Genomic DNA, 27,472 nt, shown 5'->3' on the forward strand with positions numbered 1-27,472 from the left:
TGTTCTACAGTCAGGGGGCAGTTTGTTCCATAGTCAGGGGGCTGTTTGCTCTACAGTCAGGGGGCAGTTTTTTCCACAGTCAGGGGGCAGTTTGTTCTACAGTCAGGGGGCAGTTTGTTCCACAGTCAGGGGTAGTTTGTTCCACAGTCAGGGGGCAGTTTGTTCTACAGTCAGGGGGCAGTTTGTTCCACAGTCAGGGGGCAGTTTGCTCTACAGTCAGGGGGCAGTTTGTTCTACAGTCAGGGGGCAGTTTGTTCCACAGTCAGGGGTAGTTTGTTCCACAGTCAGGGGGCAGTTTGTTCTACAGTCAGAGGGCAGTTTGTTCTACAGTCAGGGGGCAGTTTGTTCCACAGTCAGGGGGCAGTTTGCTCTACAGTCAGGGGGCAGTTTGTTCTACAGTCAGGGGGCAGTTTGTTCTACAGTCAGGGGGCAGTTTGTTCTACAGTCAGGGGGCAGTTTGTTCCACCATCAGGGGGCAGTTTGTTCTACAGTCAGGGGGCAGTTTGTTCTACAGTCAGGGGGCAGTTTGTTCCACAGTCAGGGGGCAGTTTGTTCTACAGTCAGGGGGCAGTTTGTTCCACAGTCAGGGGGCAGTTTGTTCTACAGTCAGGGGGCAGTTTGTTCCACCATCAGGGGGCAGTTTGTTCTACAGTCAGGGGGCAGTTTGTTCTACAGTCAGGGGGCAGTTTGTTCCACAGTCAGGGGGCAGTTTGTTCTACAGTCAGGGGGCAGTTTGTTCCACAGTCAGGGGGCAGTTTGTTCCATAGTCAGGGGGCAGTTTGCTCTACAGTCAGGGGGCAGTTTGTTCCACAGTCAGGGGGCAGTTTGTTCTACAGTCAGGGGGCAGTTTGTTCCACAGTCAGGGGGCAGTTTGTTCTACAGTCAGGGGGCAGTTTGTTCTACAGTCAGGGGGCAGTTTGCTCTACAGTCAGGGGGCAGTTTGTTCCACAGTCAGGGGGCAGTTTGTTCCACAGTCAGAGGGCAGTTTGTTCTACAGTCAGGGGGCAGTTTGTTCCACAGTCAGGGGGCAGTTTGTTCTACAGTCAGGGGGCAGTTTGCTCTACAGTCAGGGGGCAGTTTGTTCCACAATCAGGGGGCAGTTTGCTCTACAGTCAGAGGGCAGTTTGTTCTACAGTCAGAGGGCAGTTTGTTCTACAATCAGGGGGCAGTTTGTTCCACAGTCAGAGGGCAGTTTGTTCTACAATCAGGGGGCAGTTTGCTCTACAGTCAGGGGGCAGTTTGTTCCACAGTCAGGGGGCAGTTTGTTCTACAGTCAGGGGGCAGTTTGTTCCACAGTCAGGGGGCAGTTTGTTCTACAGTCAGGGGGCAGTTTGCTCTACAGTCAGGGGGCAGTTTGTTCCACAGTCAGGGGGCAGTTTGTTCTACAGTCAGGGGGCAGTTTGCTCTACAGTCAGGGGGCAGTTTGTTCCACAGTCAGGGGGCAGTTTGCTCTACAGTCAGGGGGCAGTTTGCTCTACAGTCAGGGGGCAGTTTGTTCCACAGTCAGGGGGCAGTTTGTTCTACAGTCAGGTGGCAGTTTGTTCTACAGTCAGGGGGCAGTTTGTTCTACAGTCAGGGGGCAGTTTGTTCTACAGTTAGGGGGCAGTTTGTTCTACAGTCAGGGGGCAGTTTGTTCTACAGTCAGGGGGCAGTTTGTTCCACAGTCAGGGGGCAGTTTGTTCTACAGTCAGGGGGCAGTTTGTTCCACAGTCAGGGGGCAGTTTGTTCCACAGTCAGGGGGCAGTTTGTTCTACAGTCAGGAGGCAGTTTGTTCCACAGTCAGGGGGCAGTTTGTTCTACAGTCAGGGGGCAGTTTGTTCTACAGTCAGGGGGCAGTTTGTTCTACAGTCAGGGGGCAGTTTGTTCCACAGTCAGGGGGCAGTTTGTTCTACAGTCAGGGGGCAGTTTGTTCTACAGTCAGAGGGCAGTTTGTTCTACAATCAGGGGGCAGTTTGCTCTACAGTCAGGGGGCAGTTTGTTCTACAGTCAGGGGGCAGTTTGTTCCACAGTCAGGGGGCAGTTTGTTCCACAGTCAGAGGGCAGTTTGTTCTACAATCAGGGGGCAGTTTGTTCCACAGTCAGAGGGCAGTTTGTTCTACAATCAGGGGGCAGTTTGTTCCACAGTCAGGGGGCAGTTTGTTCTACATTCAGGGGGCAGTTTGCTCTACAGTCAGGGGGCAGTTTGTTCTACAGTCAGGGGGCAGTTTGTTCTACAGTCAGGTGGCAGTTTGTTCTACAGTCAGGGGGCAGTTTGCTCTACAGTCAGGGGGCAGTTTGTTCCACAGTCAGGGGGCAGTTTGTTCTACAGTCAGGTGGCAGTTTGTTCTACAGTCAGGGGGCAGTTTGTTCCACCATCAGGGGGCAGTTTGTTCTACAGTCAGGGGGCAGTTTGTTCTACAGTCAGGGGGCAGTTTGTTCCACAGTCAGGGGGCAGTTTGTTCTACAGTCAGGGGGCAGTTTGTTCTACAGTCAGGGGGCAGTTTGTTCTACAGTCAGGGGGCAGTTTGTTCCACAGTCAGAGGGCAGTTTGTTCCACAGTCAGGGGGCAGTTTGTTCTACAGTCAGGGGGCAGTTTGTTCCACAGTCAGAGGGCAGTTTGTTCCACAGTCAGGGGGCAGTTTGTTCCACAGTCAGGGGGCAGTTTGTTCCACAGTCAGGGGGCAGTTTGTTCTACAGTCAGGAGGCAGTTTGTTCCACAGTCAGGGGGCAGTTTGTTCTACAGTCAGGGGGCAGTTTGTTCTACAGTCAGGGGGCAGTTTGTTCTACAGTCAGGGGGCAGTTTGTTCCACAGTCAGGGGGCAGTTTGTTCTACAGTCAGGGGGCAGTTTGTTCTACAGTCAGGGGGCAGTTTGTTCTACAGTCAGAGGGCAGTTTGTTCTACAATCAGGGGGCAGTTTGTTCTACAGTCAGGGGGCAGTTTGTTCTACAGTCAGAGGGCAGTTTGTTCTACAGTCAGGGGGCAGTTTGTTCTACAGTCAGGGGGCAGTTTGTTCTACAGTCAGAGGGCAGTTTGTTCTACAGTCAGAGGGCAGTTTGTTCTACAGTCAGGGGGCAGTTTGTTCTACAGTCAGGGGGCAGTTTGTTCTACAGTCAGAGGGCAGTTTGTTCTACAGTCAGGGGGCAGTTTGTTCTACAGTCAGGGGGCAGTTTGTTCCACAGTCAGGGGGCAGTTTGTTCCACAGTCAGAGGGCAGTTTGTTCCACAGTCAGAGGGCAGTTTGTTCTACAATCAGGGGGCAGTTTGTTCCACAGTCAGAGGGCAGTTTGTTCTACAATCAGGGGGCAGTTTGTTCCACAGTCAGGGGGCAGTTTGTTCTACATTCAGGGGGCAGTTTGCTCTACAGTCAGGTGGCAGTTTGCTCTACAGTCAGGGGGCAGTTTGTTCCACAGTCAGGGGGCAGTTTGTTCTACAGTCAGGGGGCAGTTTGTTCTACAGTCAGGGGGCAGTTTGTTCTACAGTCAGGGGGCAGTTTGTTCCACAGTCAGGGGGCAGTTTGTTCTACAGTCAGGGGGCAGTTTGTTCTACAGTCAGGGGGCAGTTTGTTCTACAGTCAGAGGGCAGTTTGTTCTACAATCAGGGGGCAGTTTGTTCTACAGTCAGGGGGCAGTTTGCTCTACAGTCAGGTGGCAGTTTGTTCTACAGTCAGGGGGCAGTTTGCTCTACAGTCAGGGGGCAGTTTGTTCCACAGTCAGGGGGCAGTTTGTTCTACAGTCAGGGGGCAGTTTGTTCCACAGTCAGGGGCAGTTTGTTCCACAGTCAGGGGGCAGTTTGTTCCACAGTCAGGTGGCAGTTTGTTCTACAGTCAGGTGGCAGTTTGTTCTACAGTCAGGGGGCAGTTTGTTCTACAGTCAGGGGGCAGTTTGTTCTACAGTCAGGGGGCAGTTTGTTCCACAGTCAGGGGGCATTTTGTTCTACAGTCAGGGGGCAGTTTGTTCCACAGTCAGGGGGCAGTTTGTTCTACAGTCAGGGGGCAGTTTGTTCCACAGTCAGGGGGCAGTTTGTTCTACAGTCAGGGGGCAGTTTGTTCCACCATCAGGGGGCAGTTTGTTCTACAGTCAGGGGGCAGTTTGTTCTACAGTCAGGGGGCAGTTTGTTCCACAGTCAGGGGGCAGTTTGTTCTACAGTCAGGGGGCAGTTTGTTCCACAGTCAGGGGGCAGTTTGTTCTACAGTCAGGGGGCAGTTTGTTCCACCATCAGGGGGCAGTTTGTTCTACAGTCAGGGGGCAGTTTGTTCTACAGTCAGGGGGCAGTTTGTTCCACAGTCAGGGGGCAGTTTGCTCTACAGTCAGGGGTAGTTTGTTCCACAGTCAGGGGGCAGTTTGTTCTACAGTCAGGGGGCAGTTTGTTCCACAGTCAGGGGGCAGTTTGTTCTACAGTCAGGGGGCAGTTTGCTCTACAGTCAGGGGGCAGTTTGTTCCACAATCAGGGGGCAGTTTGCTCTACAATCAGAGGGCAGTTTGTTCTACAGTCAGAGGGCAGTTTGTTCTACAATCAGGGGGCAGTTTGTTCCACAATCAGGGGGCAGTTTGTTCTACAGTCAGGGGGCAGTTTGTTCTACAATCAGGGGGCAGTTTGCTCTACAGTCAGGGGGCAGTTTGTTCCACAGTCAGGGGGCAGTTTGTTCTACAGTCAGGGGGCAGTTTGTTCCACAGTCAGGGGGCAGTTTGTTCTACAGTCAGGGGGCAGTTTGCTCTACAGTCAGGGGGCAGTTTGTTCCACAGTCAGGGGGCAGTTTGTTCTACAGTCAGGGGGCAGTTTGCTCTACAGTCAGGGGGCAGTTTGTTCCACAGTCAGGGGGCAGTTTGCTCTACAGTCAGGGGGCAGTTTGCTCTACAGTCAGGGGGCAGTTTGTTCCACAGTCAGGGGGCAGTTTGTTCTACAGTCAGGTGGCAGTTTGTTCTACAGTCAGGGGGCAGTTTGTTCTACAGTCAGGGGGCAGTTTGTTCTACAGTTAGGGGGCAGTTTGTTCTACAGTCAGGGGGCAGTTTGTTCTACAGTCAGGGGGCAGTTTGTTCCACAGTCAGGGGGCAGTTTGTTCTACAGTCAGGGGGCAGTTTGTTCCACAGTCAGGGGGCAGTTTGTTCTACAGTCAGGGGGCAGTTTGTTCCACCATCAGGGGGCAGTTTGTTCTACAGTCAGGGGGCAGTTTGTTCTACAGTCAGGGGGCAGTTTGTTCCACAGTCAGGGGGCAGTTTGTTCTACAGTCAGGGGGCAGTTTGTTCTACAGTCAGGGGGCAGTTTGTTCTACAGTCAGGGGGCAGTTTGTTCCACAGTCAGGGGGCAGTTTGTTCTACAGTCAGGGGGCAGTTTGTTCCACAGTCAGGGGGCAGTTTGTTCTACAGTCAGGGGGCAGTTTGTTCCACAGTCAGGGGGCAGTTTGTTCTACAGTCAGGGGGCAGTTTGCTCTACAGTCAGGGGGCAGTTTGTTCCACAGTCAGGGGGCAGTTTGTTCTACAGTCAGGGGGCAGTTTGTTCCACAGTCAGGGGGCAGTTTGTTCTACAGTCAGGGGGCAGTTTGTTCTACAGTCAGGGGGCAGTTTGTTCCATAGTCAGGGGGCTGTTTGCTCTACAGTCAGGGGGCAGTTTTTTCCACAGTCAGGGGGCAGTTTGTTCTACAGTCAGGGGGCAGTTTGTTCCACAGTCAGGGGTAGTTTGTTCCACAGTCAGGGGGCAGTTTGTTCTACAGTCAGGGGGCAGTTTGTTCCACAGTCAGGGGGCAGTTTGCTCTACAGTCAGGGGGCAGTTTGTTCTACAGTCAGGGGGCAGTTTGTTCCACAGTCAGGGGTAGTTTGTTCCACAGTCAGGGGGCAGTTTGTTCTACAGTCAGAGGGCAGTTTGTTCTACAGTCAGGGGGCAGTTTGTTCCACAGTCAGGGGGCAGTTTGCTCTACAGTCAGGGGGCAGTTTGTTCTACAGTCAGGGGGCAGTTTGTTCTACAGTCAGGGGGCAGTTTGTTCTACAGTCAGGGGGCAGTTTGTTCCACCATCAGGGGGCAGTTTGTTCTACAGTCAGGGGGCAGTTTGTTCTACAGTCAGGGGGCAGTTTGTTCCACAGTCAGGGGGCAGTTTGTTCTACAGTCAGGGGGCAGTTTGTTCCACAGTCAGGGGGCAGTTTGTTCTACAGTCAGGGGGCAGTTTGTTCCACCATCAGGGGGCAGTTTGTTCTACAGTCAGGGGGCAGTTTGTTCTACAGTCAGGGGGCAGTTTGTTCCACAGTCAGGGGGCAGTTTGTTCTACAGTCAGGGGGCAGTTTGTTCCACAGTCAGGGGGCAGTTTGTTCCATAGTCAGGGGGCAGTTTGCTCTACAGTCAGGGGGCAGTTTGTTCCACAGTCAGGGGGCAGTTTGTTCTACAGTCAGGGGGCAGTTTGTTCCACAGTCAGGGGGCAGTTTGTTCTACAGTCAGGGGGCAGTTTGTTCTACAGTCAGGGGGCAGTTTGCTCTACAGTCAGGGGGCAGTTTGTTCCACAGTCAGGGGGCAGTTTGTTCCACAGTCAGAGGGCAGTTTGTTCTACAGTCAGGGGGCAGTTTGTTCCACAGTCAGGGGGCAGTTTGTTCTACAGTCAGGGGGCAGTTTGCTCTACAGTCAGGGGGCAGTTTGTTCCACAATCAGGGGGCAGTTTGCTCTACAGTCAGAGGGCAGTTTGTTCTACAGTCAGAGGGCAGTTTGTTCTACAATCAGGGGGCAGTTTGTTCCACAGTCAGAGGGCAGTTTGTTCTACAATCAGGGGGCAGTTTGCTCTACAGTCAGGGGGCAGTTTGTTCCACAGTCAGGGGGCAGTTTGTTCTACAGTCAGGGGGCAGTTTGTTCCACAGTCAGGGGGCAGTTTGTTCTACAGTCAGGGGGCAGTTTGCTCTACAGTCAGGGGGCAGTTTGTTCCACAGTCAGGGGGCAGTTTGTTCTACAGTCAGGGGGCAGTTTGCTCTACAGTCAGGGGGCAGTTTGTTCCACAGTCAGGGGGCAGTTTGCTCTACAGTCAGGGGGCAGTTTGCTCTACAGTCAGGGGGCAGTTTGTTCCACAGTCAGGGGGCAGTTTGTTCTACAGTCAGGTGGCAGTTTGTTCTACAGTCAGGGGGCAGTTTGTTCTACAGTCAGGGGGCAGTTTGTTCTACAGTTAGGGGGCAGTTTGTTCTACAGTCAGGGGGCAGTTTGTTCTACAGTCAGGGGGCAGTTTGTTCCACAGTCAGGGGGCAGTTTGTTCTACAGTCAGGGGGCAGTTTGTTCCACAGTCAGGGGGCAGTTTGTTCCACAGTCAGGGGGCAGTTTGTTCTACAGTCAGGAGGCAGTTTGTTCCACAGTCAGGGGGCAGTTTGTTCTACAGTCAGGGGGCAGTTTGTTCTACAGTCAGGGGGCAGTTTGTTCTACAGTCAGGGGGCAGTTTGTTCCACAGTCAGGGGGCAGTTTGTTCTACAGTCAGGGGGCAGTTTGTTCTACAGTCAGAGGGCAGTTTGTTCTACAATCAGGGGGCAGTTTGCTCTACAGTCAGGGGGCAGTTTGTTCTACAGTCAGGGGGCAGTTTGTTCCACAGTCAGGGGGCAGTTTGTTCCACAGTCAGAGGGCAGTTTGTTCTACAATCAGGGGGCAGTTTGTTCCACAGTCAGAGGGCAGTTTGTTCTACAATCAGGGGGCAGTTTGTTCCACAGTCAGGGGGCAGTTTGTTCTACATTCAGGGGGCAGTTTGCTCTACAGTCAGGGGGCAGTTTGTTCTACAGTCAGGGGGCAGTTTGTTCTACAGTCAGGTGGCAGTTTGTTCTACAGTCAGGGGGCAGTTTGCTCTACAGTCAGGGGGCAGTTTGTTCCACAGTCAGGGGGCAGTTTGTTCTACAGTCAGGTGGCAGTTTGTTCTACAGTCAGGGGGCAGTTTGTTCCACCATCAGGGGGCAGTTTGTTCTACAGTCAGGGGGCAGTTTGTTCTACAGTCAGGGGGCAGTTTGTTCCACAGTCAGGGGGCAGTTTGTTCTACAGTCAGGGGGCAGTTTGTTCTACAGTCAGGGGGCAGTTTGTTCTACAGTCAGGGGGCAGTTTGTTCCACAGTCAGGGGGCAGTTTGTTCCACAGTCAGGGGGCAGTTTGTTCTACAGTCAGGGGGCAGTTTGTTCTACAGTCAGGGGGCAGTTTGCTCTACAGTCAGGGGGCAGTTTGTTCCACAGTCAGGGGGCAGTTTGTTCCACAGTCAGAGGGCAGTTTGTTCTACAGTCAGGGGGCAGTTTGTTCCACAGTCAGGGGGCAGTTTGTTCTACAGTCAGGGGGCAGTTTGCTCTACAGTCAGGGGGCAGTTTGTTCCACAATCAGGGGGCAGTTTGCTCTACAGTCAGAGGGCAGTTTGTTCTACAGTCAGAGGGCAGTTTGTTCTACAATCAGGGGGCAGTTTGTTCCACAGTCAGAGGGCAGTTTGTTCTACAATCAGGGGGCAGTTTGCTCTACAGTCAGGGGGCAGTTTGTTCCACAGTCAGGGGGCAGTTTGTTCTACAGTCAGGGGGCAGTTTGTTCCACAGTCAGGGGGCAGTTTGTTCTACAGTCAGGGGGCAGTTTGCTCTACAGTCAGGGGGCAGTTTGTTCCACAGTCAGGGGGCAGTTTGTTCTACAGTCAGGGGGCAGTTTGCTCTACAGTCAGGGGGCAGTTTGTTCCACAGTCAGGGGGCAGTTTGCTCTACAGTCAGGGGGCAGTTTGCTCTACAGTCAGGGGGCAGTTTGTTCCACAGTCAGGGGGCAGTTTGTTCTACAGTCAGGTGGCAGTTTGTTCTACAGTCAGGGGGCAGTTTGTTCTACAGTCAGGGGGCAGTTTGTTCTACAGTTAGGGGGCAGTTTGTTCTACAGTCAGGGGGCAGTTTGTTCTACAGTCAGGGGGCAGTTTGTTCCACAGTCAGGGGGCAGTTTGTTCTACAGTCAGGGGGCAGTTTGTTCCACAGTCAGGGGGCAGTTTGTTCCACAGTCAGGGGGCAGTTTGTTCTACAGTCAGGAGGCAGTTTGTTCCACAGTCAGGGGGCAGTTTGTTCTACAGTCAGGGGGCAGTTTGTTCTACAGTCAGGGGGCAGTTTGTTCTACAGTCAGGGGGCAGTTTGTTCCACAGTCAGGGGGCAGTTTGTTCTACAGTCAGGGGGCAGTTTGTTCTACAGTCAGAGGGCAGTTTGTTCTACAATCAGGGGGCAGTTTGCTCTACAGTCAGGGGGCAGTTTGTTCTACAGTCAGGGGGCAGTTTGTTCCACAGTCAGGGGGCAGTTTGTTCCACAGTCAGAGGGCAGTTTGTTCTACAATCAGGGGGCAGTTTGTTCCACAGTCAGAGGGCAGTTTGTTCTACAATCAGGGGGCAGTTTGTTCCACAGTCAGGGGGCAGTTTGTTCTACATTCAGGGGGCAGTTTGCTCTACAGTCAGGGGGCAGTTTGTTCTACAGTCAGGGGGCAGTTTGTTCTACAGTCAGGTGGCAGTTTGTTCTACAGTCAGGGGGCAGTTTGCTCTACAGTCAGGGGGCAGTTTGTTCCACAGTCAGGGGGCAGTTTGTTCTACAGTCAGGTGGCAGTTTGTTCTACAGTCAGGGGGCAGTTTGTTCCACCATCAGGGGGCAGTTTGTTCTACAGTCAGGGGGCAGTTTGTTCTACAGTCAGGGGGCAGTTTGTTCCACAGTCAGGGGGCAGTTTGTTCTACAGTCAGGGGGCAGTTTGTTCTACAGTCAGGGGGCAGTTTGTTCTACAGTCAGGGGGCAGTTTGTTCCACAGTCAGGGGGCAGTTTGTTCCACAGTCAGGGGGCAGTTTGTTCTACAGTCAGGGGGCAGTTTGTTCTACAATCAGGGGGCAGTTTGTTCTACAGTCAGGGGGCAGTTTGCTCTACAGTCAGGTGGCAGTTTGTTCTACAGTCAGGGGGCAGTTTGCTCTACAGTCAGGGGGCAGTTTGTTCCACAGTCAGGGGGCAGTTTGTTCTACAGTCAGGTGGCAGTTTGTTCTACAGTCAGGGGGCAGTTTGTTCTACAGTCAGGGGGCAGTTTGTTCTACAGTTAGGGGGCAGTTTGTTCTACAGTCAGGGGGCAGTTTGTTCCACAGTCAGGGGGCAGTTTGTTCTACAGTCAGGGGGCAGTTTGTTCCACAGTCAGGGGGCAGTTTGTTCTACAGTCAGGGGGCAGTTTGTTCCACCATCAGGGGGCAGTTTGTTCTACAGTCAGGGGGCAGTTTGTTCTACAGTCAGGGGGCAGTTTGTTCCACAGTCAGGGGGCAGTTTGTTCTACAGTCAGGGGGCAGTTTGTTCCACAGTCAGGGGGCAGTTTGTTCTACAGTCAGGGGGCAGTTTGTTCCACCATCAGGGGGCAGTTTGTTCTACAGTCAGGGGGCAGTTTGTTCTACAGTCAGGGGGCAGTTTGTTCCACAGTCAGGGGGCAGTTTGCTCTACAGTCAGGGGTAGTTTGTTCCACAGTCAGGGGGCAGTTTGTTCTACAGTCAGGGGGCAGTTTGTTCTACAGTCAGGGGGCAGTTTGTTCCATAGTCAGGGGGCAGTTTGCTCTACAGTCAGGGGGCAGTTTGTTCCACAGTCAGGGGGCAGTTTGTTCCACAGTCAGGGGGCAGTTTGTTCTACAGTCAGGGGGCAGTTTGTTCCACAGTCAGGGGGCAGTTTGTTCTACAGTCAGGGGGCAGTTTGTTCTACAGTCAGGGGGCAGTTTGCTCTACAGTCAGGGGGCAGTTTGTTCCACAGTCAGGGGGCAGTTTGTTCCACAGTCAGAGGGCAGTTTGTTCTACAATCAGGGGGCAGTTTGTTCCACAGTCAGGGGGCAGTTTGTTCCACAGTCAAGGGGCAGTTTGTTCTACAGTCAGGGGGCAGTTTGTTCCACAGTCAAGGGGCAGTTTGTTCTACAGTCAGGGGGCAGTTTGTTCCACAGTCAGGGGGCAGTTTGTTCTACAGTCAGGGGGCAGTTTGCTCTACAGTCAGGGGGCAGTTTGTTCCACAGTCAGGGGGCAGTTTGTTCCACCATCAGGGGGCAGTTTGTTCTACAGTCAGGGGGCAGTTTGTTCTACAGTCAGGGGGCAGTTTGTTCCACAGTCAGGGGGCAGTTTGTTCTACAGTCAGGGGGCAGTTTGTTCTACAGTCAGGGGGCAGTTTGTTCTACAGTCAGGGGGCAGTTTGTTCCACAGTCAGGGGGCAGTTTGTTCTACAGTCAGGGGGCAGTTTGTTCCACAGTCAGGGGGCAGTTTGTTCTACAGTCAGGGGGCAGTTTGTTCCACAGTCAGGGGGCAGTTTGTTCTACAGTCAGGGGGCAGTTTGCTCTACAGTCAGGGGGCAGTTTGTTCCACAGTCAGGGGGCAGTTTGTTCTACAGTCAGGGGGCAGTTTGTTCCACAGTCAGGGGGCAGTTTGTTCTACAGTCAGGGGGCAGTTTGTTCTACAGTCAGGGGGCAGTTTGTTCCATAGTCAGGGGGCTGTTTGCTCTACAGTCAGGGGGCAGTTTTTTCCACAGTCAGGGGGCAGTTTGTTCTACAGTCAGGGGGCAGTTTGTTCCACAGTCAGGGGTAGTTTGTTCCACAGTCAGGGGGCAGTTTGTTCTACAGTCAGGGGGCAGTTTGTTCTACAGTCAGGGGGCAGTTTGTTCCACAGTCAGGGGGCAGTTTGCTCTACAGTCAGGGGGCAGTTTGTTCTACAGTCAGGGGGCAGTTTGTTCTACAGTCAGGGGGCAGTTTGTTCCACCATCAGGGGGCAGTTTGTTCTACAGTCAGGGGGCAGTTTGTTCTACAGTCAGGGGGCAGTTTGTTCCACAGTCAGGGGGCAGTTTGTTCTACAGTCAGGGGGCAGTTTGTTCCACAGTCAGGGGGCAGTTTGTTCTACAGTCAGGGGGCAGTTTGTTCCACCATCAGGGGGCAGTTTGTTCTACAGTCAGGGGGCAGTTTGTTCTACAGTCAGGGGGCAGTTTGTTCCACAGTCAGGGGGCAGTTTGTTCTACAGTCAGGGGGCAGTTTGTTCCACAGTCAGGGGGCAGTTTGTTCCATAGTCAGGGGGCAGTTTGCTCTACAGTCAGGGGGCAGTTTGTTCCACAGTCAGGGGGCAGTTTGTTCTACAGTCAGGGGGCAGTTTGTTCCACAGTCAGGGGGCAGTTTGTTCTACAGTCAGGGGGCAGTTTGTTCTACAGTCAGGGGGCAGTTTGCTCTACAGTCAGGGGGCAGTTTGTTCCACAGTCAGGGGGCAGTTTGTTCCACAGTCAGAGGGCAGTTTGTTCTACAATCAGGGGGCAGTTTGTTCCACAGTCAGGGGGCAGTTTGTTCCACAGTCAGGGGGCAGTTTGTTCTACAGTCAGGGGGCAGTTTGTTCCACAGTCAGGGGGCAGTTTGTTCTACAGTCAGGGGGCAGTTTGCTCTACAGTCAGGGGGCAGTTTGTTCCACAATCAGGGGGCAGTTTGCTCTACAGTCAGAGGGCAGTTTGTTCTACAGTCAGAGGGCAGTTTGTTCTACAATCAGGGGGCAGTTTGTTCCACAGTCAGAGGGCAGTTTGTTCTACAATCAGGGGGCAGTTTGCTCTACAGTCAGGGGGCAGTTTGTTCCACAGTCAGGGGGCAGTTTGTTCTACAGTCAGGGGGCAGTTTGTTCCACAGTCAGGGGGCAGTTTGTTCTACAGTCAGGGGGCAGTTTGCTCTACAGTCAGGGGGCAGTTTGTTCCACAGTCAGGGGGCAGTTTGTTCTACAGTCAGGGGGCAGTTTGCTCTACAGTCAGGGGGCAGTTTGTTCCACAGTCAGGGGGCAGTTTGCTCTACAGTCAGGGGGCAGTTTGCTCTACAGTCAGGGGGCAGTTTGTTCCACAGTCAGGGGGCAGTTTGTTCTACAGTCAGGTGGCAGTCAGGGGGCAGTTTGTTCTACAGTCAGGAGGCAGTTTGTTCCACAGTCAGGGGGCAGTTTGTTCTACAGTCAGGGGGCAGTTTGTTCTACAGTCAGGGGGCAGTTTGTTCTACAGTCAGGGGGCAGTTTGTTCCACAGTCAGGGGGCAGTTTGTTCTACAGTCAGGGGGCAGTTTGTTCTACAGTCAGAGGGCAGTTTGTTCTACAATCAGGGGGCAGTTTGCTCTACAGTCAGGGGGCAGTTTGTTCTACAGTCAGGGGGCAGTTTGTTCTACAGTCAGGGGGCAGTTTGCTCTACAGTCAGGGGGCAGTTTGTTCCACAGTCAGGGGGCAGTTTGTTCCACAGTCAGAGGGCAGTTTGTTCTACAATCAGGGGGCAGTTTGTTCCACAGTCAGGGGGCAGTTTGTTCCACAGTCAAGGGGCAGTTTGTTCTACAGTCAGGGGGCAGTTTGTTCTACAGTCAGGGGGCAGTTTGTTCCACAGTCAGGGGGCAGTTTGTTCTACAGTCAGGGGGCAGTTTGTTCCACAGTCAGGGGGCAGTTTGTTCTACAGTCAGGGGGCAGTTTGCTCTACAGTCAGGGGGCAGTTTGTTCCACAGTCAGGGGGCAGTTTGTTCTACAGTCAGGGGGCAGTTTGTTCCACAGTCAGGGGGCAGTTTGTTCTACAGTCAGGGGGCAGTTTGTTCTACAGTCAGGGGGCAGTTTGTTCCATAGTCAGGGGGCTGTTTGCTCTACAGTCAGGGGGCAGTTTTTTCCACAGTCAGGGGGCAGTTTGTTCTACAGTCAGGGGGCAGTTTGTTCCACAGTCAGGGGTAGTTTGTTCCACAGTCAGGGGGCAGTTTGTTCTACAGTCAGGGGGCAGTTTGTTCTACAGTCAGGGGGCAGTTTGTTCCACAGTCAGGGGGCAGTTTGCTCTACAGTCAGGGGGCAGTTTGTTCTACAGTCAGGGGGCAGTTTGTTCTACAGTCAGGGGGCAGTTTGTTCCACCATCAGGGGGCAGTTTGTTCTACAGTCAGGGGGCAGTTTGTTCTACAGTCAGGGGGCAGTTTGTTCCACAGTCAGGGGGCAGTTTGTTCTACAGTCAGGGGGCAGTTTGTTCCACAGTCAGGGGGCAGTTTGTTCTACAGTCAGGGGGCAGTTTGTTCCACCATCAGGGGGCAGTTTGTTCTACAGTCAGGGGGCAGTTTGTTCTACAGTCAGGGGGCAGTTTGTTCCACAGTCAGGGGGCAGTTTGTTCTACAGTCAGGGGGCAGTTTGTTCCACAGTCAGGGGGCAGTTTGTTCCATAGTCAGGGGGCAGTTTGCTCTACAGTCAGGGGGCAGTTTGTTCCACAGTCAGGGGGCAGTTTGTTCTACAGTCAGGGGGCAGTTTGTTCCACAGTCAGGGGGCAGTTTGTTCTACAGTCAGGGGGCAGTTTGTTCTACAGTCAGGGGGCAGTTTGCTCTACAGTCAGGGGGCAGTTTGTTCCACAGTCAGGGGGCAGTTTGTTCCACAGTCAGAGGGCAGTTTGTTCTACAATCAGGGGGCAGTTTGTTCCACAGTCAGGGGGCAGTTTGTTCCACAGTCAGGGGGCAGTTTGTTCTACAGTCAGGGGGCAGTTTGTTCCACAGTCAGGGGGCAGTTTGTTCTACAGTCAGGGGGCAGTTTGCTCTACAGTCAGGGGGCAGTTTGTTCCACAATCAGGGGGCAGTTTGCTCTACAGTCAGAGGGCAGTTTGTTCTACAGTCAGAGGGCAGTTTGTTCTACAATCAGGGGGCAGTTTGTTCCACAGTCAGAGGGCAGTTTGTTCTACAATCAGGGGGCAGTTTGCTCTACAGTCAGGGGGCAGTTTGTTCCACAGTCAGGGGGCAGTTTGTTCTACAGTCAGGGGGCAGTTTGTTCCACAGTCAGGGGGCAGTTTGTTCTACAGTCAGGGGGCAGTTTGCTCTACAGTCAGGGGGCAGTTTGTTCCACAGTCAGGGGGCAGTTTGTTCTACAGTCAGGGGGCAGTTTGCTCTACAGTCAGGGGGCAGTTTGTTCCACAGTCAGGGGGCAGTTTGCTCTACAGTCAGGGGGCAGTTTGCTCTACAGTCAGGGGGCAGTTTGTTCCACAGTCAGGGGGCAGTTTGTTCTACAGTCAGGTGGCAGTTTGTTCTACAGTCAGGGGGCAGTTTGTTCTACAGTCAGGGGGCAGTTTGTTCTACAGTTAGGGGGCAGTTTGTTCTACAGTCAGGGGGCAGTTTGTTCTACAGTCAGGGGGCAGTTTGTTCCACAGTCAGGGGGCAGTTTGTTCTACAGTCAGGGGGCAGTTTGTTCCACAGTCAGGGGGCAGTTTGTTCCACAGTCAGGGGGCAGTTTGTTCTACAGTCAGGAGGCAGTTTGTTCCACAGTCAGGGGGCAGTTTGTTCTACAGTCAGGGGGCAGTTTGTTCTACAGTCAGGGGGCAGTTTGTTCTACAGTCAGGGGGCAGTTTGTTCCACAGTCAGGGGGCAGTTTGTTCTACAGTCAGGGGGCAGTTTGTTCTACAGTCAGAGGGCAGTTTGTTCTACAATCAGGGGGCAGTTTGCTCTACAGTCAGGGGGCAGTTTGTTCTACAGTCAGGGGGCAGTTTGTTCCACAGTCAGGGGGCAGTTTGTTCCACAGTCAGAGGGCAGTTTGTTCTACAATCAGGGGGCAGTTTGTTCCACAGTCAGAGGGCAGTTTGTTCTACAATCAGGGGGCAGTTTGTTCCACAGTCAGGGGGCAGTTTGTTCTACATTCAGGGGGCAGTTTGCTCTACAGTCAGGGGGCAGTTTGTTCTACAGTCAGGGGGCAGTTTGTTCTACAGTCAGGTGGCAGTTTGTTCTACAGTCAGGGGGCAGTTTGCTCTACAGTCAGGGGGCAGTTTGTTCCACAGTCAGGGGGCAGTTTGTTCTACAGTCAGGTGGCAGTTTGTTCTACAGTCAGGGGGCAGTTTGTTCCACCATCAGGGGGCAGTTTGTTCTACAGTCAGGGGGCAGTTTGTTCTACAGTCAGGGGGCAGTTTGTTCCACAGTCAGGGGGCAGTTTGTTCTACAGTCAGGGGGCAGTTTGTTCTACAGTCAGGGGGCAGTTTGTTCTACAGTCAGGGGGCAGTTTGTTCCACAGTCAGGGGGCAGTTTGTTCCACAGTCAGGGGGCAGTTTGTTCTACAGTCAGGGGGCAGTTTGTTCTACAGTCAGAGGGCAGTTTGTTCTACAATCAGGGGGCAGTTTGTTCTACAGTCAGGGGGCAGTTTGCTCTACAGTCAGGTGGCAGTTTGCTCTACAGTCAGGGGGCAGTTTGTTCCACAGTCAGGGGGCAGTTTGTTCTACAGTCAGGTGGCAGTTTGTTCTACAGTCAGGGGGCAGTTTGTTCTACAGTCAGGGGGCAGTTTGTTCTACAGTTAGGGGTGCAGTTTGTTCTACAGTCAGGGGGCAGTTTGTTCCACAGTCAGGGGGCAGTTTGTTCTACAGTCAGGGGGCAGTTTGTTCCACAGTCAGGGGGCAGTTTGTTCTACAGTCAGGGGGCAGTTTGTTCCACCATCAGGGGGCAGTTTGTTCTACAGTCAGGGGGCAGTTTGTTCTACAGTCAGGGGGCAGTTTGTTCCACAGTCAGGGGGCAGTTTGTTCTACAGTCAGGGGGCAGTTTGTTCCACAGTCAGGGGGCAGTTTGTTCTACAGTCAGGGGGCAGTTTGTTCCACCATCAGGGGGCAGTTTGTTCTACAGTCAGGGGGCAGTTTGTTCTACAGTCAGGGGGCAGTTTGTTCCACAGTCAGGGGGCAGTTTGCTCTACAGTCAGGGGTAGTTTGTTCCACAGTCAGGGGGCAGTTTGTTCTACAGTCAGGGGGCAGTTTGTTCTACAGTCAGGGGGCAGTTTGTTCCATAGTCAGGGGGCAGTTTGCTCTACAGTCAGGGGGCAGTTTGTTCCACAGTCAGGGGGCAGTTTGTTCCACAGTCAGGGGGCAGTTTGTTCTACAGTCAGGGGGCAGTTTGTTCCACAGTCAGGGGGCAGTTTGTTCTACAGTCAGGGGGCAGTTTGTTCTACAGTCAGGGGGCAGTTTGCTCTACAGTCAGGGGGCAGTTTGTTCCACAGTCAGGGGGCAGTTTGTTCCACAGTCAGAGGGCAGTTTGTTCTACAATCAGGGGGCAGTTTGTTCTACAATCAGGGGGCAGTTTGTTCCACAGTCAGGGGGCAGTTTGTTCTACAGTCAGAGGGCAGTTTGTTCTACAATCAGGGGGCAGTTTGTTCCACAGTCAGAGGGCAGTTTGTTCTACAATCAGGGGGCAGTTTGTTCCACAGTCAGGGGGCAGTTTGTTCCACAGTCAGGGGGCAGTTTGTTCTACAGTCAGGGGGCAGTTTGTTCCACAGTCAGGGGGCAGTTTGTTCTACAGTCAGGGGGCAGTTTGCTCTACAGTCAGGGGGCAGTTTGTTCCACAATCAGGGGGCAGTTTGCTCTACAGTCAGAGGGCAGTTTGTTCTACAGTCAGAGGGCAGTTTGTTCTACAATCAGGGGGCAGTTTGTTCCACAGTCAGAGGGCAGTTTGTTCTACAATCAGGGGGCAGTTTGCTCTACAGTCAGGGGGCAGTTTGTTCCACAGTCAGGGGGCAGTTTGTTCTACAGTCAGGGGGCAGTTTGTTCCACAGTCAGGGGGCAGTTTGTTCTACAGTCAGGGGGCAGTTTGCTCTACAGTCAGGGGGCAGTTTGTTCCACAGTCAGGGGGCAGTTTGTTCTACAGTCAGGGGGCAGTTTGCTCTACAGTCAGGGGGCAGTTTGTTCCACAGTCAGGGGGCAGTTTGCTCTACAGTCAGGGGGCAGTTTGCTCTACAGTCAGGGGGCAGTTTGTTCCACAGTCAGGGGGCAGTTTGTTCTACAGTCAGGTGGCAGTCAGGGGGCAGTTTGTTCTACAGTCAGGAGGCAGTTTGTTCCACAGTCAGGGGGCAGTTTGTTCTACAGTCAGGGGGCAGTTTGTTCTACAGTCAGGGGGCAGTTTGTTCTACAGTCAGGGGGCAGTTTGTTCTACAGTCAGGGGGCAGTTTGTTCCACAGTCAGGGGGCAGTTTGTTCTACAGTCAGGGGGCAGTTTGTTCTACAGTCAGAGGGCAGTTTGTTCTACAATCAGGGGGCAGTTTGCTCTACAGTCAGGGGGCAGTTTGTTCTACAGTCAGGGGGCAGTTTGTTCTACAGTCAGGGGGCAGTTTGCTCTACAGTCAGGGGGCAGTTTGTTCCACAGTCAGGGGGCAGTTTGTTCCACAGTCAGAGGGCAGTTTGTTCTACAATCAGGGGGCAGTTTGTTCCACAGTCAGGGGGCAGTTTGTTCCACAGTCAAGGGGCAGTTTGTTCTACAGTCAGGGGGCAGTTTGTTCTACAGTCAGGGGGCAGTTTGTTCCACAGTCAGGGGGCAGTTTGTTCTACAGTCAGGGGGCAGTTTGTTCCACAGTCAGGGGGCAGTTTGTTCTACAGTCAGGGGGCAGTTTGCTCTACAGTCAGGGGGCAGTTTGTTCCACAGTCAGGGGGCAGTTTGTTCTACAGTCAGGGGGCAGTTTGTTCCACAGTCAGGGGGCAGTTTGTTCTACAGTCAGGGGGCAGTTTGTTCTACAGTCAGGGGGCAGTTTGTTCCATAGTCAGGGGGCTGTTTGCTCTACAGTCAGGGGGCAGTTTTTTCCACAGTCAGGGGGCAGTTTGTTCTACAGTCAGGGGGCAGTTTGTTCCACAGTCAGGGGTAGTTTGTTCCACAGTCAGGGGGCAGTTTGTTCTACAGTCAGGGGGCAGTTTGTTCTACAGTCAGGGGGCAGTTTGTTCCACAGTCAGGGGGCAGTTTGCTCTACAGTCAGGGGGCAGTTTGTTCTACAGTCAGGGGGCAGTTTGTTCTACAGTCAGGGGGCAGTTTGTTCCACCATCAGGGGGCAGTTTGTTCTACAGTCAGGGGGCAGTTTGTTCTACAGTCAGGGGGCAGTTTGTTCCACAGTCAGGGGGCAGTTTGTTCTACAGTCAGGGGGCAGTTTGTTCCACAGTCAGGGGGCAGTTTGTTCTACAGTCAGGGGGCAGTTTGTTCCACCATCAGGGGGCAGTTTGTTCTACAGTCAGGGGGCAGTTTGTTCTACAGTCAGGGGGCAGTTTGTTCCACAGTCAGGGGGCAGTTTGTTCTACAGTCAGGGGGCAGTTTGTTCCACAGTCAGGGGGCAGTTTGTTCCATAGTCAGGGGGCAGTTTGCTCTACAGTCAGGGGGCAGTTTGTTCCACAGTCAGGGGGCAGTTTGTTCTACAGTCAGGGGGCAGTTTGTTCCACAGTCAGGGGGCAGTTTGTTCTACAGTCAGGGGGCAGTTTGTTCTACAGTCAGGGGGCAGTTTGCTCTACAGTCAGGGGGCAGTTTGTTCCACAGTCAGGGGGCAGTTTGTTCCACAGTCAGAGGGCAGTTTGTTCTACAATCAGGGGGCAGTTTGTTCCACAGTCAGGGGGCAGTTTGTTCCACAGTCAGGGGGCAGTTTGTTCTACAGTCAGGGGGCAGTTTGTTCCACAGTCAGGGGGCAGTTTGTTCTACAGTCAGGGGGCAGTTTGCTCTACAGTCAGGGGGCAGTTTGTTCCACAATCAGGGGGCAGTTTGCTCTACAGTCAGAGGGCAGTTTGTTCTACAGTCAGAGGGCAGTTTGTTCTACAATCAGGGGGCAGTTTGTTCCACAGTCAGAGGGCAGTTTGTTCTACAATCAGGGGGCAGTTTGCTCTACAGTCAGGGGGCAGTTTGTTCCACAGTCAGGGGGCAGTTTGTTCTACAGTCAGGGGGCAGTTTGTTCCACAGTCAGGGGGCAGTTTGTTCTACAGTCAGGGGGCAGTTTGCTCTACAGTCAGGGGGCAGTTTGTTCCACAGTCAGGGGGCAGTTTGTTCTACAGTCAGGGGGCAGTTTGCTCTACAGTCAGGGGGCAGTTTGTTCCACAGTCAGGGGGCAGTTTGCTCTACAGTCAGGGGGCAGTTTGCTCTACAGTCAGGGGGCAGTTTGTTCCACAGTCAGGGGGCAGTTTGTTCTACAGTCAGGTGGCAGTTTGTTCTACAGTCAGGGGGCAGTTTGTTCTACAGTCAGGGGGCAGTTTGTTCTACAGTTAGGGGGCAGTTTGTTCTACAGTCAGGGGGCAGTTTGTTCTACAGTCAGGGGGCAGTTTGTTCCACAGTCAGGGGGCAGTTTGTTCTACAGTCAGGGGGCAGTTTGTTCCACAGTCAGGGGGCAGTTTGTTCCACAGTCAGGGGGCAGTTTGTTCTACAGTCAGGAGGCAGTTTGTTCCACAGTCAGGGGGCAGTTTGTTCTACAGTCAGGGGGCAGTTTGTTCTACAGTCAGGGGGCAGTTTGTTCTACAGTCAGGGGGCAGTTTGTTCCACAGTCAGGGGGCAGTTTGTTCTACAGTCAGGGGGCAGTTTGTTCTACAGTCAGAGGGCAGTTTGTTCTACAATCAGGGGGCAGTTTGCTCTACAGTCAGGGGGCAGTTTGTTCTACAGTCAGGGGGCAGTTTGTTCCACAGTCAGGGGGCAGTTTGTTCCACAGTCAGAGGGCAGTTTGTTCTACAATCAGGGGGCAGTTTGTTCCACAGTCAGAGGGCAGTTTGTTCTACAATCAGGGGGCAGTTTGTTCCACAGTCAGGGGGCAGTTTGTTCTACATTCAGGGGGCAGTTTGCTCTACAGTCAGGGGGCAGTTTGTTCTACAGTCAGGGGGCAGTTTGTTCTACAGTCAGGTGGCAGTTTGTTCTACAGTCAGGGGGCAGTTTGCTCTACAGTCAGGGGGCAGTTTGTTCCACAGTCAGGGGGCAGTTTGTTCTACAGTCAGGTGGCAGTTTGTTCTACAGTCAGGGGGCAGTTTGTTCCACCATCAGGGGGCAGTTTGTTCTACAGTCAGGGGGCAGTTTGTTCTACAGTCAGGGGGCAGTTTGTTCCACAGTCAGGGGGCAGTTTGTTCTACATTCAGGGGGCAGTTTGTTCTACAGTCAGGGGGCAGTTTGTTCTACAGTCAGGGGGCAGTTTGTTCCACAGTCAGGGGGCAGTTTGTTCCACAGTCAGGGGGCAGTTTGTTCTACAGTCAGGGGGCAGTTTGTTCTACAGTCAGAGGGCAGTTTGTTCTACAATCAGGGGGCAGTTTGTTCTACAGTCAGGGGGCAGTTTGCTCTACAGTCAGGTGGCAGTTTGCTCTACAGTCAGGGGGCAGTTTGTTCCACAGTCAGGGGGCAGTTTGTTCTACAGTCAGGTGGCAGTTTGTTCTACAGTCAGGGGGCAGTTTGTTCTACAGTCAGGGGGCAGTTTGTTCTACAGTTAGGGGTGCAGTTTGTTCTACAGTCAGGGGGCAGTTTGTTCCACAGTCAGGGGGCAGTTTGTTCTACAGTCAGGGGGCAGTTTGTTCCACAGTCAGGGGGCAGTTTGTTCTACAGTCAGGGGGCAGTTTGTTCCACCATCAGGGGGCAGTTTGTTCTACAGTCAGGGGGCAGTTTGTTCTACAGTCAGGGGGCAGTTTGTTCCACAGTCAGGGGGCAGTTTGTTCTACAGTCAGGGGGCAGTTTGTTCCACAGTCAGGGGGCAGTTTGTTCTACAGTCAGGGGGCAGTTTGTTCCACCATCAGGGGGCAGTTTGTTCTACAGTCAGGGGGCAGTTTGTTCTACAGTCAGGGGGCAGTTTGTTCCACAGTCAGGGGGCAGTTTGCTCTACAGTCAGGGGTAGTTTGTTCCACAGTCAGGGGGCAGTTTGTTCTACAGTCAGGGGGCAGTTTGTTCTACAGTCAGGGGGCAGTTTGTTCCATAGTCAGGGGGCAGTTTGCTCTACAGTCAGGGGGCAGTTTGTTCCACAGTCAGGGGGCAGTTTGTTCCACAGTCAGGGGGCAGTTTGTTCTACAGTCAGGGGGCAGTTTGTTCCACAGTCAGGGGGCAGTTTGTTCTACAGTCAGGGGGCAGTTTGTTCTACAGTCAGGGGGCAGTTTGCTCTACAGTCAGGGGGCAGTTTGTTCCACAGTCAGGGGGCAGTTTGTTCCACAGTCAGAGGGCAGTTTGTTCTACAATCAGGGGGCAGTTTGTTCCACAGTCAGGGGGCAGTTTGTTCCACAGTCAAGGGGCAGTTTGTTCTACAGTCAGGGGGCAGTTTGTTCCACAGTCAGGGGGCAGTTTGTTCTACAGTCAGGGGGCAGTTTGCTCTACAGTCAGGGGGCAGTTTGTTCCACAATCAGGGGGCAGTTTGTTCTACAGTCAGAGGGCAGTTTGTTCTACAATCAGGGGGCAGTTTGTTCCACAGTCAGAGGGCAGTTTGTTCTACAATCAGGGGGCAGTTTGCTCTACAGTCAGGGGGCAGTTTGTTCCACAGTCAGGGGGCAGTTTGTTCTACAGTCAGGGGGCAGTTTGTTCCACAGTCAGGGGGCAGTTTGTTCTACAGTCAGGGGGCAGTTTGCTCTACAGTCAGGGGGCAGTTTGTTCCACAGTCAGGGGGCAGTTTGTTCTACAGTCAGGGGGCAGTTTGCTCTACAGTCAGGGGGCAGTTTGTTCCACAGTCAGGGGGCAGTTTGCTCTACAGTCAGGGGGCAGTTTGCTCTACAGTCAGGGGGCAGTTTGTTCCACAGTCAGGGGGCAGTTTGTTCTACAGTCAGGTGGCAGTTTGTTCTACAGTCAGGGGGCAGTTTGTTCTACAGTCAGGGGGCAGTTTGTTCCACAGTCAGGGGGCAGTTTGTTCTACAGTCAGGGGGCAGTTTGTTCTACAGTCAGGGGGCAGTTTGTTCCATAGTCAGGGGGCTGTTTGCTCTACAGTCAGGGGGCAGTTTTTTCCACAGTCAGGGGGCAGTTTGTTCTACAGTCAGGGGGCAGTTTGTTCCACAGTCAGGGGTAGTTTGTTCCACAGTCAGGGGGCAGTTTGTTCTACAGTCAGGGGGCAGTTTGTTCTACAGTCAGGGGGCAGTTTGTTCCACAGTCAGGGGGCAGTTTGCTCTACAGTCAGGGGGCAGTTTGTTCCACAGTCAGGGGGCAGTTTGTTCCACAGTCAGGGGGCAGTTTGTTCTACAGTCAGGGGGCAGTTTGTTCCACAGTCAGGGGGCAGTTTGTTCTACAGTCAGGGGGCAGTTTGTTCTACAGTCAGGGGGCAGTTTGTTCCACAGTCAGGGGGCAGTTTGTTCTACAGTCAGGGGGCAGTTTGTTCTACAGTCAGGGGGCAGTTTGTTCTACAGTCAGGGGGCAGTTTGTTCTACAATCAGGGGGCAGTTTGTTCCACAGTCAGAGGGCAGTTTGTTCTACAATCAGGGGGCAGTTTGCTCTACAGTCAGGGGGCAGTTTGTTCCACAGTCAGGGGGCAGTTTGTTCTACAGTCAGGGGGCAGTTTGTTCCACAGTCAGGGGGCAGTTTGTTCTACAGTCAGGGGGCAGTTTGCTCTACAGTCAGGGGGCAGTTTGTTCCACAGTCAGGGGGCAGTTTGTTCTACAGTCAGGGGGCAGTTTGCTCTACAGTCAGGGGGCAGTTTGTTCCACAGTCAGGGGGCAGTTTGCTCTACAGTCAGGGGGCAGTTTGCTCTACAGTCAGGGGGCAGTTTGTTCCACAGTCAGGGGGCAGTTTGTTCTACAGTCAGGGGGCAGTTTGCTCTACAGTCAGGGGGCAGTTTGTTCCACAGTCAGGGGGCAGTTTGTTCTACAGTCAGGGGGCAGTTTGTTCCACAGTCAGGGGGCAGTTTGTTCTACAGTCAGGGGGCAGTTTGTTCTACAGTCAGGGGGCAGTTTGTTCTACAGTCAGGGGGCAGTTTGTTCCATAGTCAGGGGGCTGTTTGTTCTACAGTCAGGGGGCAGTTTGTTCTACAGTCAGGGGGCAGTTTGTTCCACAGTCAGAGGGCAGTTTGTTCTACAGTCAGGGGGCAGTTTGTTCTACAGTCAGAGGGCAGTTTGTTCTACAATCAGGGGGCAGTTTGCTCTACAGTCAGGGGGCAGTTTGTTCCACAGTCAGGGGGCAGTTTGTTCCACAGTCAGAGGGCAGTTTGTTCTACAATCAGGGGGCAGTTTGTTCTACAATCAGGGGGCAGTTTGCTCTACAGTCAGGGGGCAGTTTGTTCCACAGTCAGGGGGCAGTTTGTTCTACAATCAGGGGGCAGTTTGCTCTACAGTCAGGGGGCAGTTTGTTCCACAGTCAGGGGGCAGTTTGTTCTACAATCAGGGGGCAGTTTGCTCTACAGTCAGGGGGCAGTTTGTTCCACAGTCAGAGGGCTGTTTGTTCTACAGTCAGGGGGCAGTTTGTTCTACAGTCAGGGGGCAGTTTGTTCCACAGTCAGAGGGCAGTTTGTTCTACAATCAGGGGGCAGTTTGCTCTACAGTCAGGGGGCAGTTTGTTCCACAGTCAGAGGGCAGTTTGTTCTACAATCAGGGGGCAGTTTGTTCCACAGTCAGAGGGCAGTTTGTTCTACAATCAGGGGGCAGTTTGTTCCACAGTCAGGGGGCAGTTTGCTCTACAGTCAGGGGGCAGTTTGTTCCACAGTCAGAGGGCAGTTTGTTCCACAGTCAGGGGGCAGTTTGTTCCATAGTCATGGGGCAGTTTGCTCTACAGTCAGGGGGCAGTTTGTTCCACAGTCAGGGGGCAGTTTGTTCTACAGTCAGGGGGCAGTTTGTTTTACATTCAGGGGGCAGTTTGTTCCACAGTCAGGGGGCAGTTTGTTCTACAGTCAGGGGGCAGTTTGTTCTACAGTCAGGGGGCAGTTTGTTCCACAGTCAGGGGGCAGTTTGTTCCACAGTCAGGGGGCAGTTTGTTCTACAGTCAGGGGGCAGTTTGTTCCACAGTCAGAGGGCAGTTTGTTCTACAGTCAGGGGGCAGTTTGTTCCACAGTCAGGGGGCAGTTTGTTCTACAGTCAGGGGGCAGTTTGTTCTACAGTCAGGGGGCAGTTTGTTCCACAGTCAGGGGGCAGTTTGTTCTACAGTCAGGGGGCAGTTTGTTCCACAGTCAGGGGGCAGTTTGTTCTACAGTCAGGGGGCAGTTTGCTCTACAGTCAGGGGGCAGTTTGTTCCACAGTCAGGGGGCAGTTTGTTCCACAGTCAGGGGGCAGTTTGTTCTACAGTCAGGGGGCAGTTTGTTCCACAGTCAGGGGGCAGTTTGTTCTACAGTCAGGGGGCAGTTTGTTCCACAGTCAGGGGGCAGTTTGTTCCACAGTCAGGGGGCAGTTTGTTCCACAGTCAGGGGGCAGTTTGTTCTACAGTCAGGGGGCAGTTTGTTCCACAGTCAGGGGGCAGTTTGCTCTACAGTCAGGGGGCAGTTTGTTCCACAGTCCAGGAGCAGCAATGGCAAAGGAACCATCACTGTTCAGATCTCCACCTTTATAGTTACTCTGATGGTGTTTCTTCAGCTTCTGGTCCTGCAGTGAGGCACCCTGGAGTTATTTCTGACCAGGATACCAGGATCTGTTCTTTGACTCACATATAAAACAGGTTTCTTACTGTTTAGACATAGTTTTTTCTCTGCGCTCGGCTACTTTTTTAAATTGATTCTGTGTGAATTGGACCAATTTAGAGTTTTCTGAATTGGATTCTAATTGGCTTGAATTGGACTGTATATTTGAAATGCCTTGAAATGACGTTTGTTGTAATTTGGCGCCTTATAAACAAAAGTGAACTGAATTGAACTGATCGGTGATCATCCGTGTGGCCACCAGAGGGCGGTGTCACTGTGTCACATGGTCCCTCAGATCAGGCTGAGCAGAGCAGGATGTTTCCATGGTGACTCACATAAACAATCTGAGGATGTTCAGACCAAACAAGGAGAAGAAGAACCAGGTGGTTCCACAGCAGGACCTCCTGTTGGTTTAAAACCTTAAACACTCACTCAGCAGCCGGTTGAGTTCGGCCCGCGGCAGCGCTCTGAAGGCGTCGTTGGTGGGAGCGAAGAAGGTGAGCGCCCCCTGCTGGTTCAGCAGCTCCGTCATCCCTGCAGTCTGCACAGCTCCGACCAGCTCGCTGTAGGAAGGCCACAGACGGTAAGACAGACGGTAAGACAGACGGTAAGACAGACGGTAAGACAGACGGTAAGACAGACGGTAAGACAGATGGTAAGACAGACAGTAAGACAGACGGTAAGACAGACGGTAAGACAGACGGTAAGTCAGAGGGTAAGACAGACGGTAAGACAGACGGTAAGACAGACAGTAAGACAGACGGTAAGTCAGAGGGTAAGACAGACGGTAAGACAGACAGTAAGACAGACAGTAAGACAGACGGTAAGACAGATGGTAAGACAGACGGTAAGACAGACAGTAAGACAGACGGTAAGACAGACGGTAAGACAGACGGTAAGACAGACAGTAAGACAGACGGTAAGACAGACAGTAAGACAGACGGTAAGACAGACGGTAAGTCAGAGGGTAAGACAGACGGTAAGACAGACGGTAAGACAGACGGTAAGACAGACAGTAAGACAGACGGTAAGACAGACGGTAAGACAGACAGTAAGACAGACGGTAAGACAGACGGTAAGACAGACAGTAAGACAGACGGTAAGACAGATGGTAAGACAGACGGTAAGACAGACGGTAAGACAGACGGTAAGTCAGAGGGTAAGACAGACGGTAAGTCAGAGGGTAAGACAGACGGTAAGACAGACGGTAAGACAGACGGTAAGACAGACGGTAAGACAGACAGTAAGACAGACGGTAAGACAGACGGTAAGACAGACGGTAAGACAGACGGTAAGACAGACGGTAAGACAGACGGTAAGACAGACGGTAAGACAGACGGTAAGACAGACGGTAAGTCAGACGGTAAGACAGACGGTAAGACAGACAGTAAGACAGACGGTAAGACAGACGGTAAGTCAGACGGTAAGACAGACGGTGAGACAACGGCTGCATGGCGGTCTGTACAGAGCAGGTAACCACGAGCACACCTGAAGCGGTCGTCGGCCTTCAGGATGTCCATGACCGTCCCCATCGGAGGAGCGAGGACTTTGTCCACGGTGAACATGGAGGCGTAGCGTCCGGTTTTGTCGTGAGCAGCGATGCAGGCGTTCTCGATGCACAGGTTCTGCAGACACACATCAGAGGAGAGATCACCTGATCATTCAGCTGCTCAAACAACCAATCAGAGAGCCGGAAGGTCCAGAGAACCGTGTGTTCTCTGAGATGAAAATCCTAAAATCTGAGTTTGCTGCCGAAAACATTGAACACACAAAGAAACAGCTGATTGGGATCTGCAGAACTGTTAAACAGCCACAAGTCCAGGACCTGGAACACATGCGGACCACCAGGCCCTCAGGACCAGGCCGGGCCGGCAGAACGCCTCTGACTGGGGTTGCCAACTCCCAGAAAAATAAAATAAAGGACACCTCATTGGCCCAGTTGCCTTCACTCTTCCTGGTGAATTTTTTAGCCCATTTTTTTGTGAGTGGAATTATTTTTTTTAACTATTTGACTCAAACCTGAATTGAATTAGATGCATATTTTTGATTGACATTAACACAAGTAAAAACATTTATTATCCAGCAATTCACTTTGATAAAAAATAACTGTTTATTAATTGAATAAAATCAGTATCTTTCTTAAACAGAAACCTGTCCTGCTTAAATTAAAACTGTACACATTAATATAAAACAATAGGTAGAAAGCAGAACATTCATTCGGTAATAGTGCACACTTTTAGTGCAATAACAACAGCGCAAACAGAAAATCTGTAGAAAACTTTCTGTTTGCTTTGTGTCTTCCGCTATCTGCCTCCTCGACCAATGGGA

The 27,472-nt window shown here is 52.7% G+C and overlaps 1 protein-coding gene across 2 annotated transcripts in view; it reads right to left on the reverse strand.

The window, feature by feature from the left end:
* tgfbi (transforming growth factor, beta-induced) overlaps positions 1–27,472 on the reverse strand; it is an 83,152-nt gene that overhangs the window by 12,559 nt on the left and 43,121 nt on the right. For both annotated transcript variants that reach the window (XM_075482057.1, XM_075482056.1), the window contains exons 11-12: positions 26,633–26,769; positions 25,577–25,707 (exon numbers count right to left, since the gene is read on the reverse strand). In XM_075482057.1, the coding sequence (XP_075338172.1) occupies positions 25,577–25,707; positions 26,633–26,769 (268 nt within the window). The remainder of the gene's footprint in view (positions 1–25,576; positions 25,708–26,632; positions 26,770–27,472) is intronic.

This window comes from Odontesthes bonariensis, chromosome 13 (assembly GCF_027942865.1).
Source record: "Odontesthes bonariensis isolate fOdoBon6 chromosome 13, fOdoBon6.hap1, whole genome shotgun sequence".
In the NCBI taxonomy this organism is placed as follows: domain Eukaryota; kingdom Metazoa; phylum Chordata; class Actinopteri; order Atheriniformes; family Atherinopsidae; genus Odontesthes; species Odontesthes bonariensis.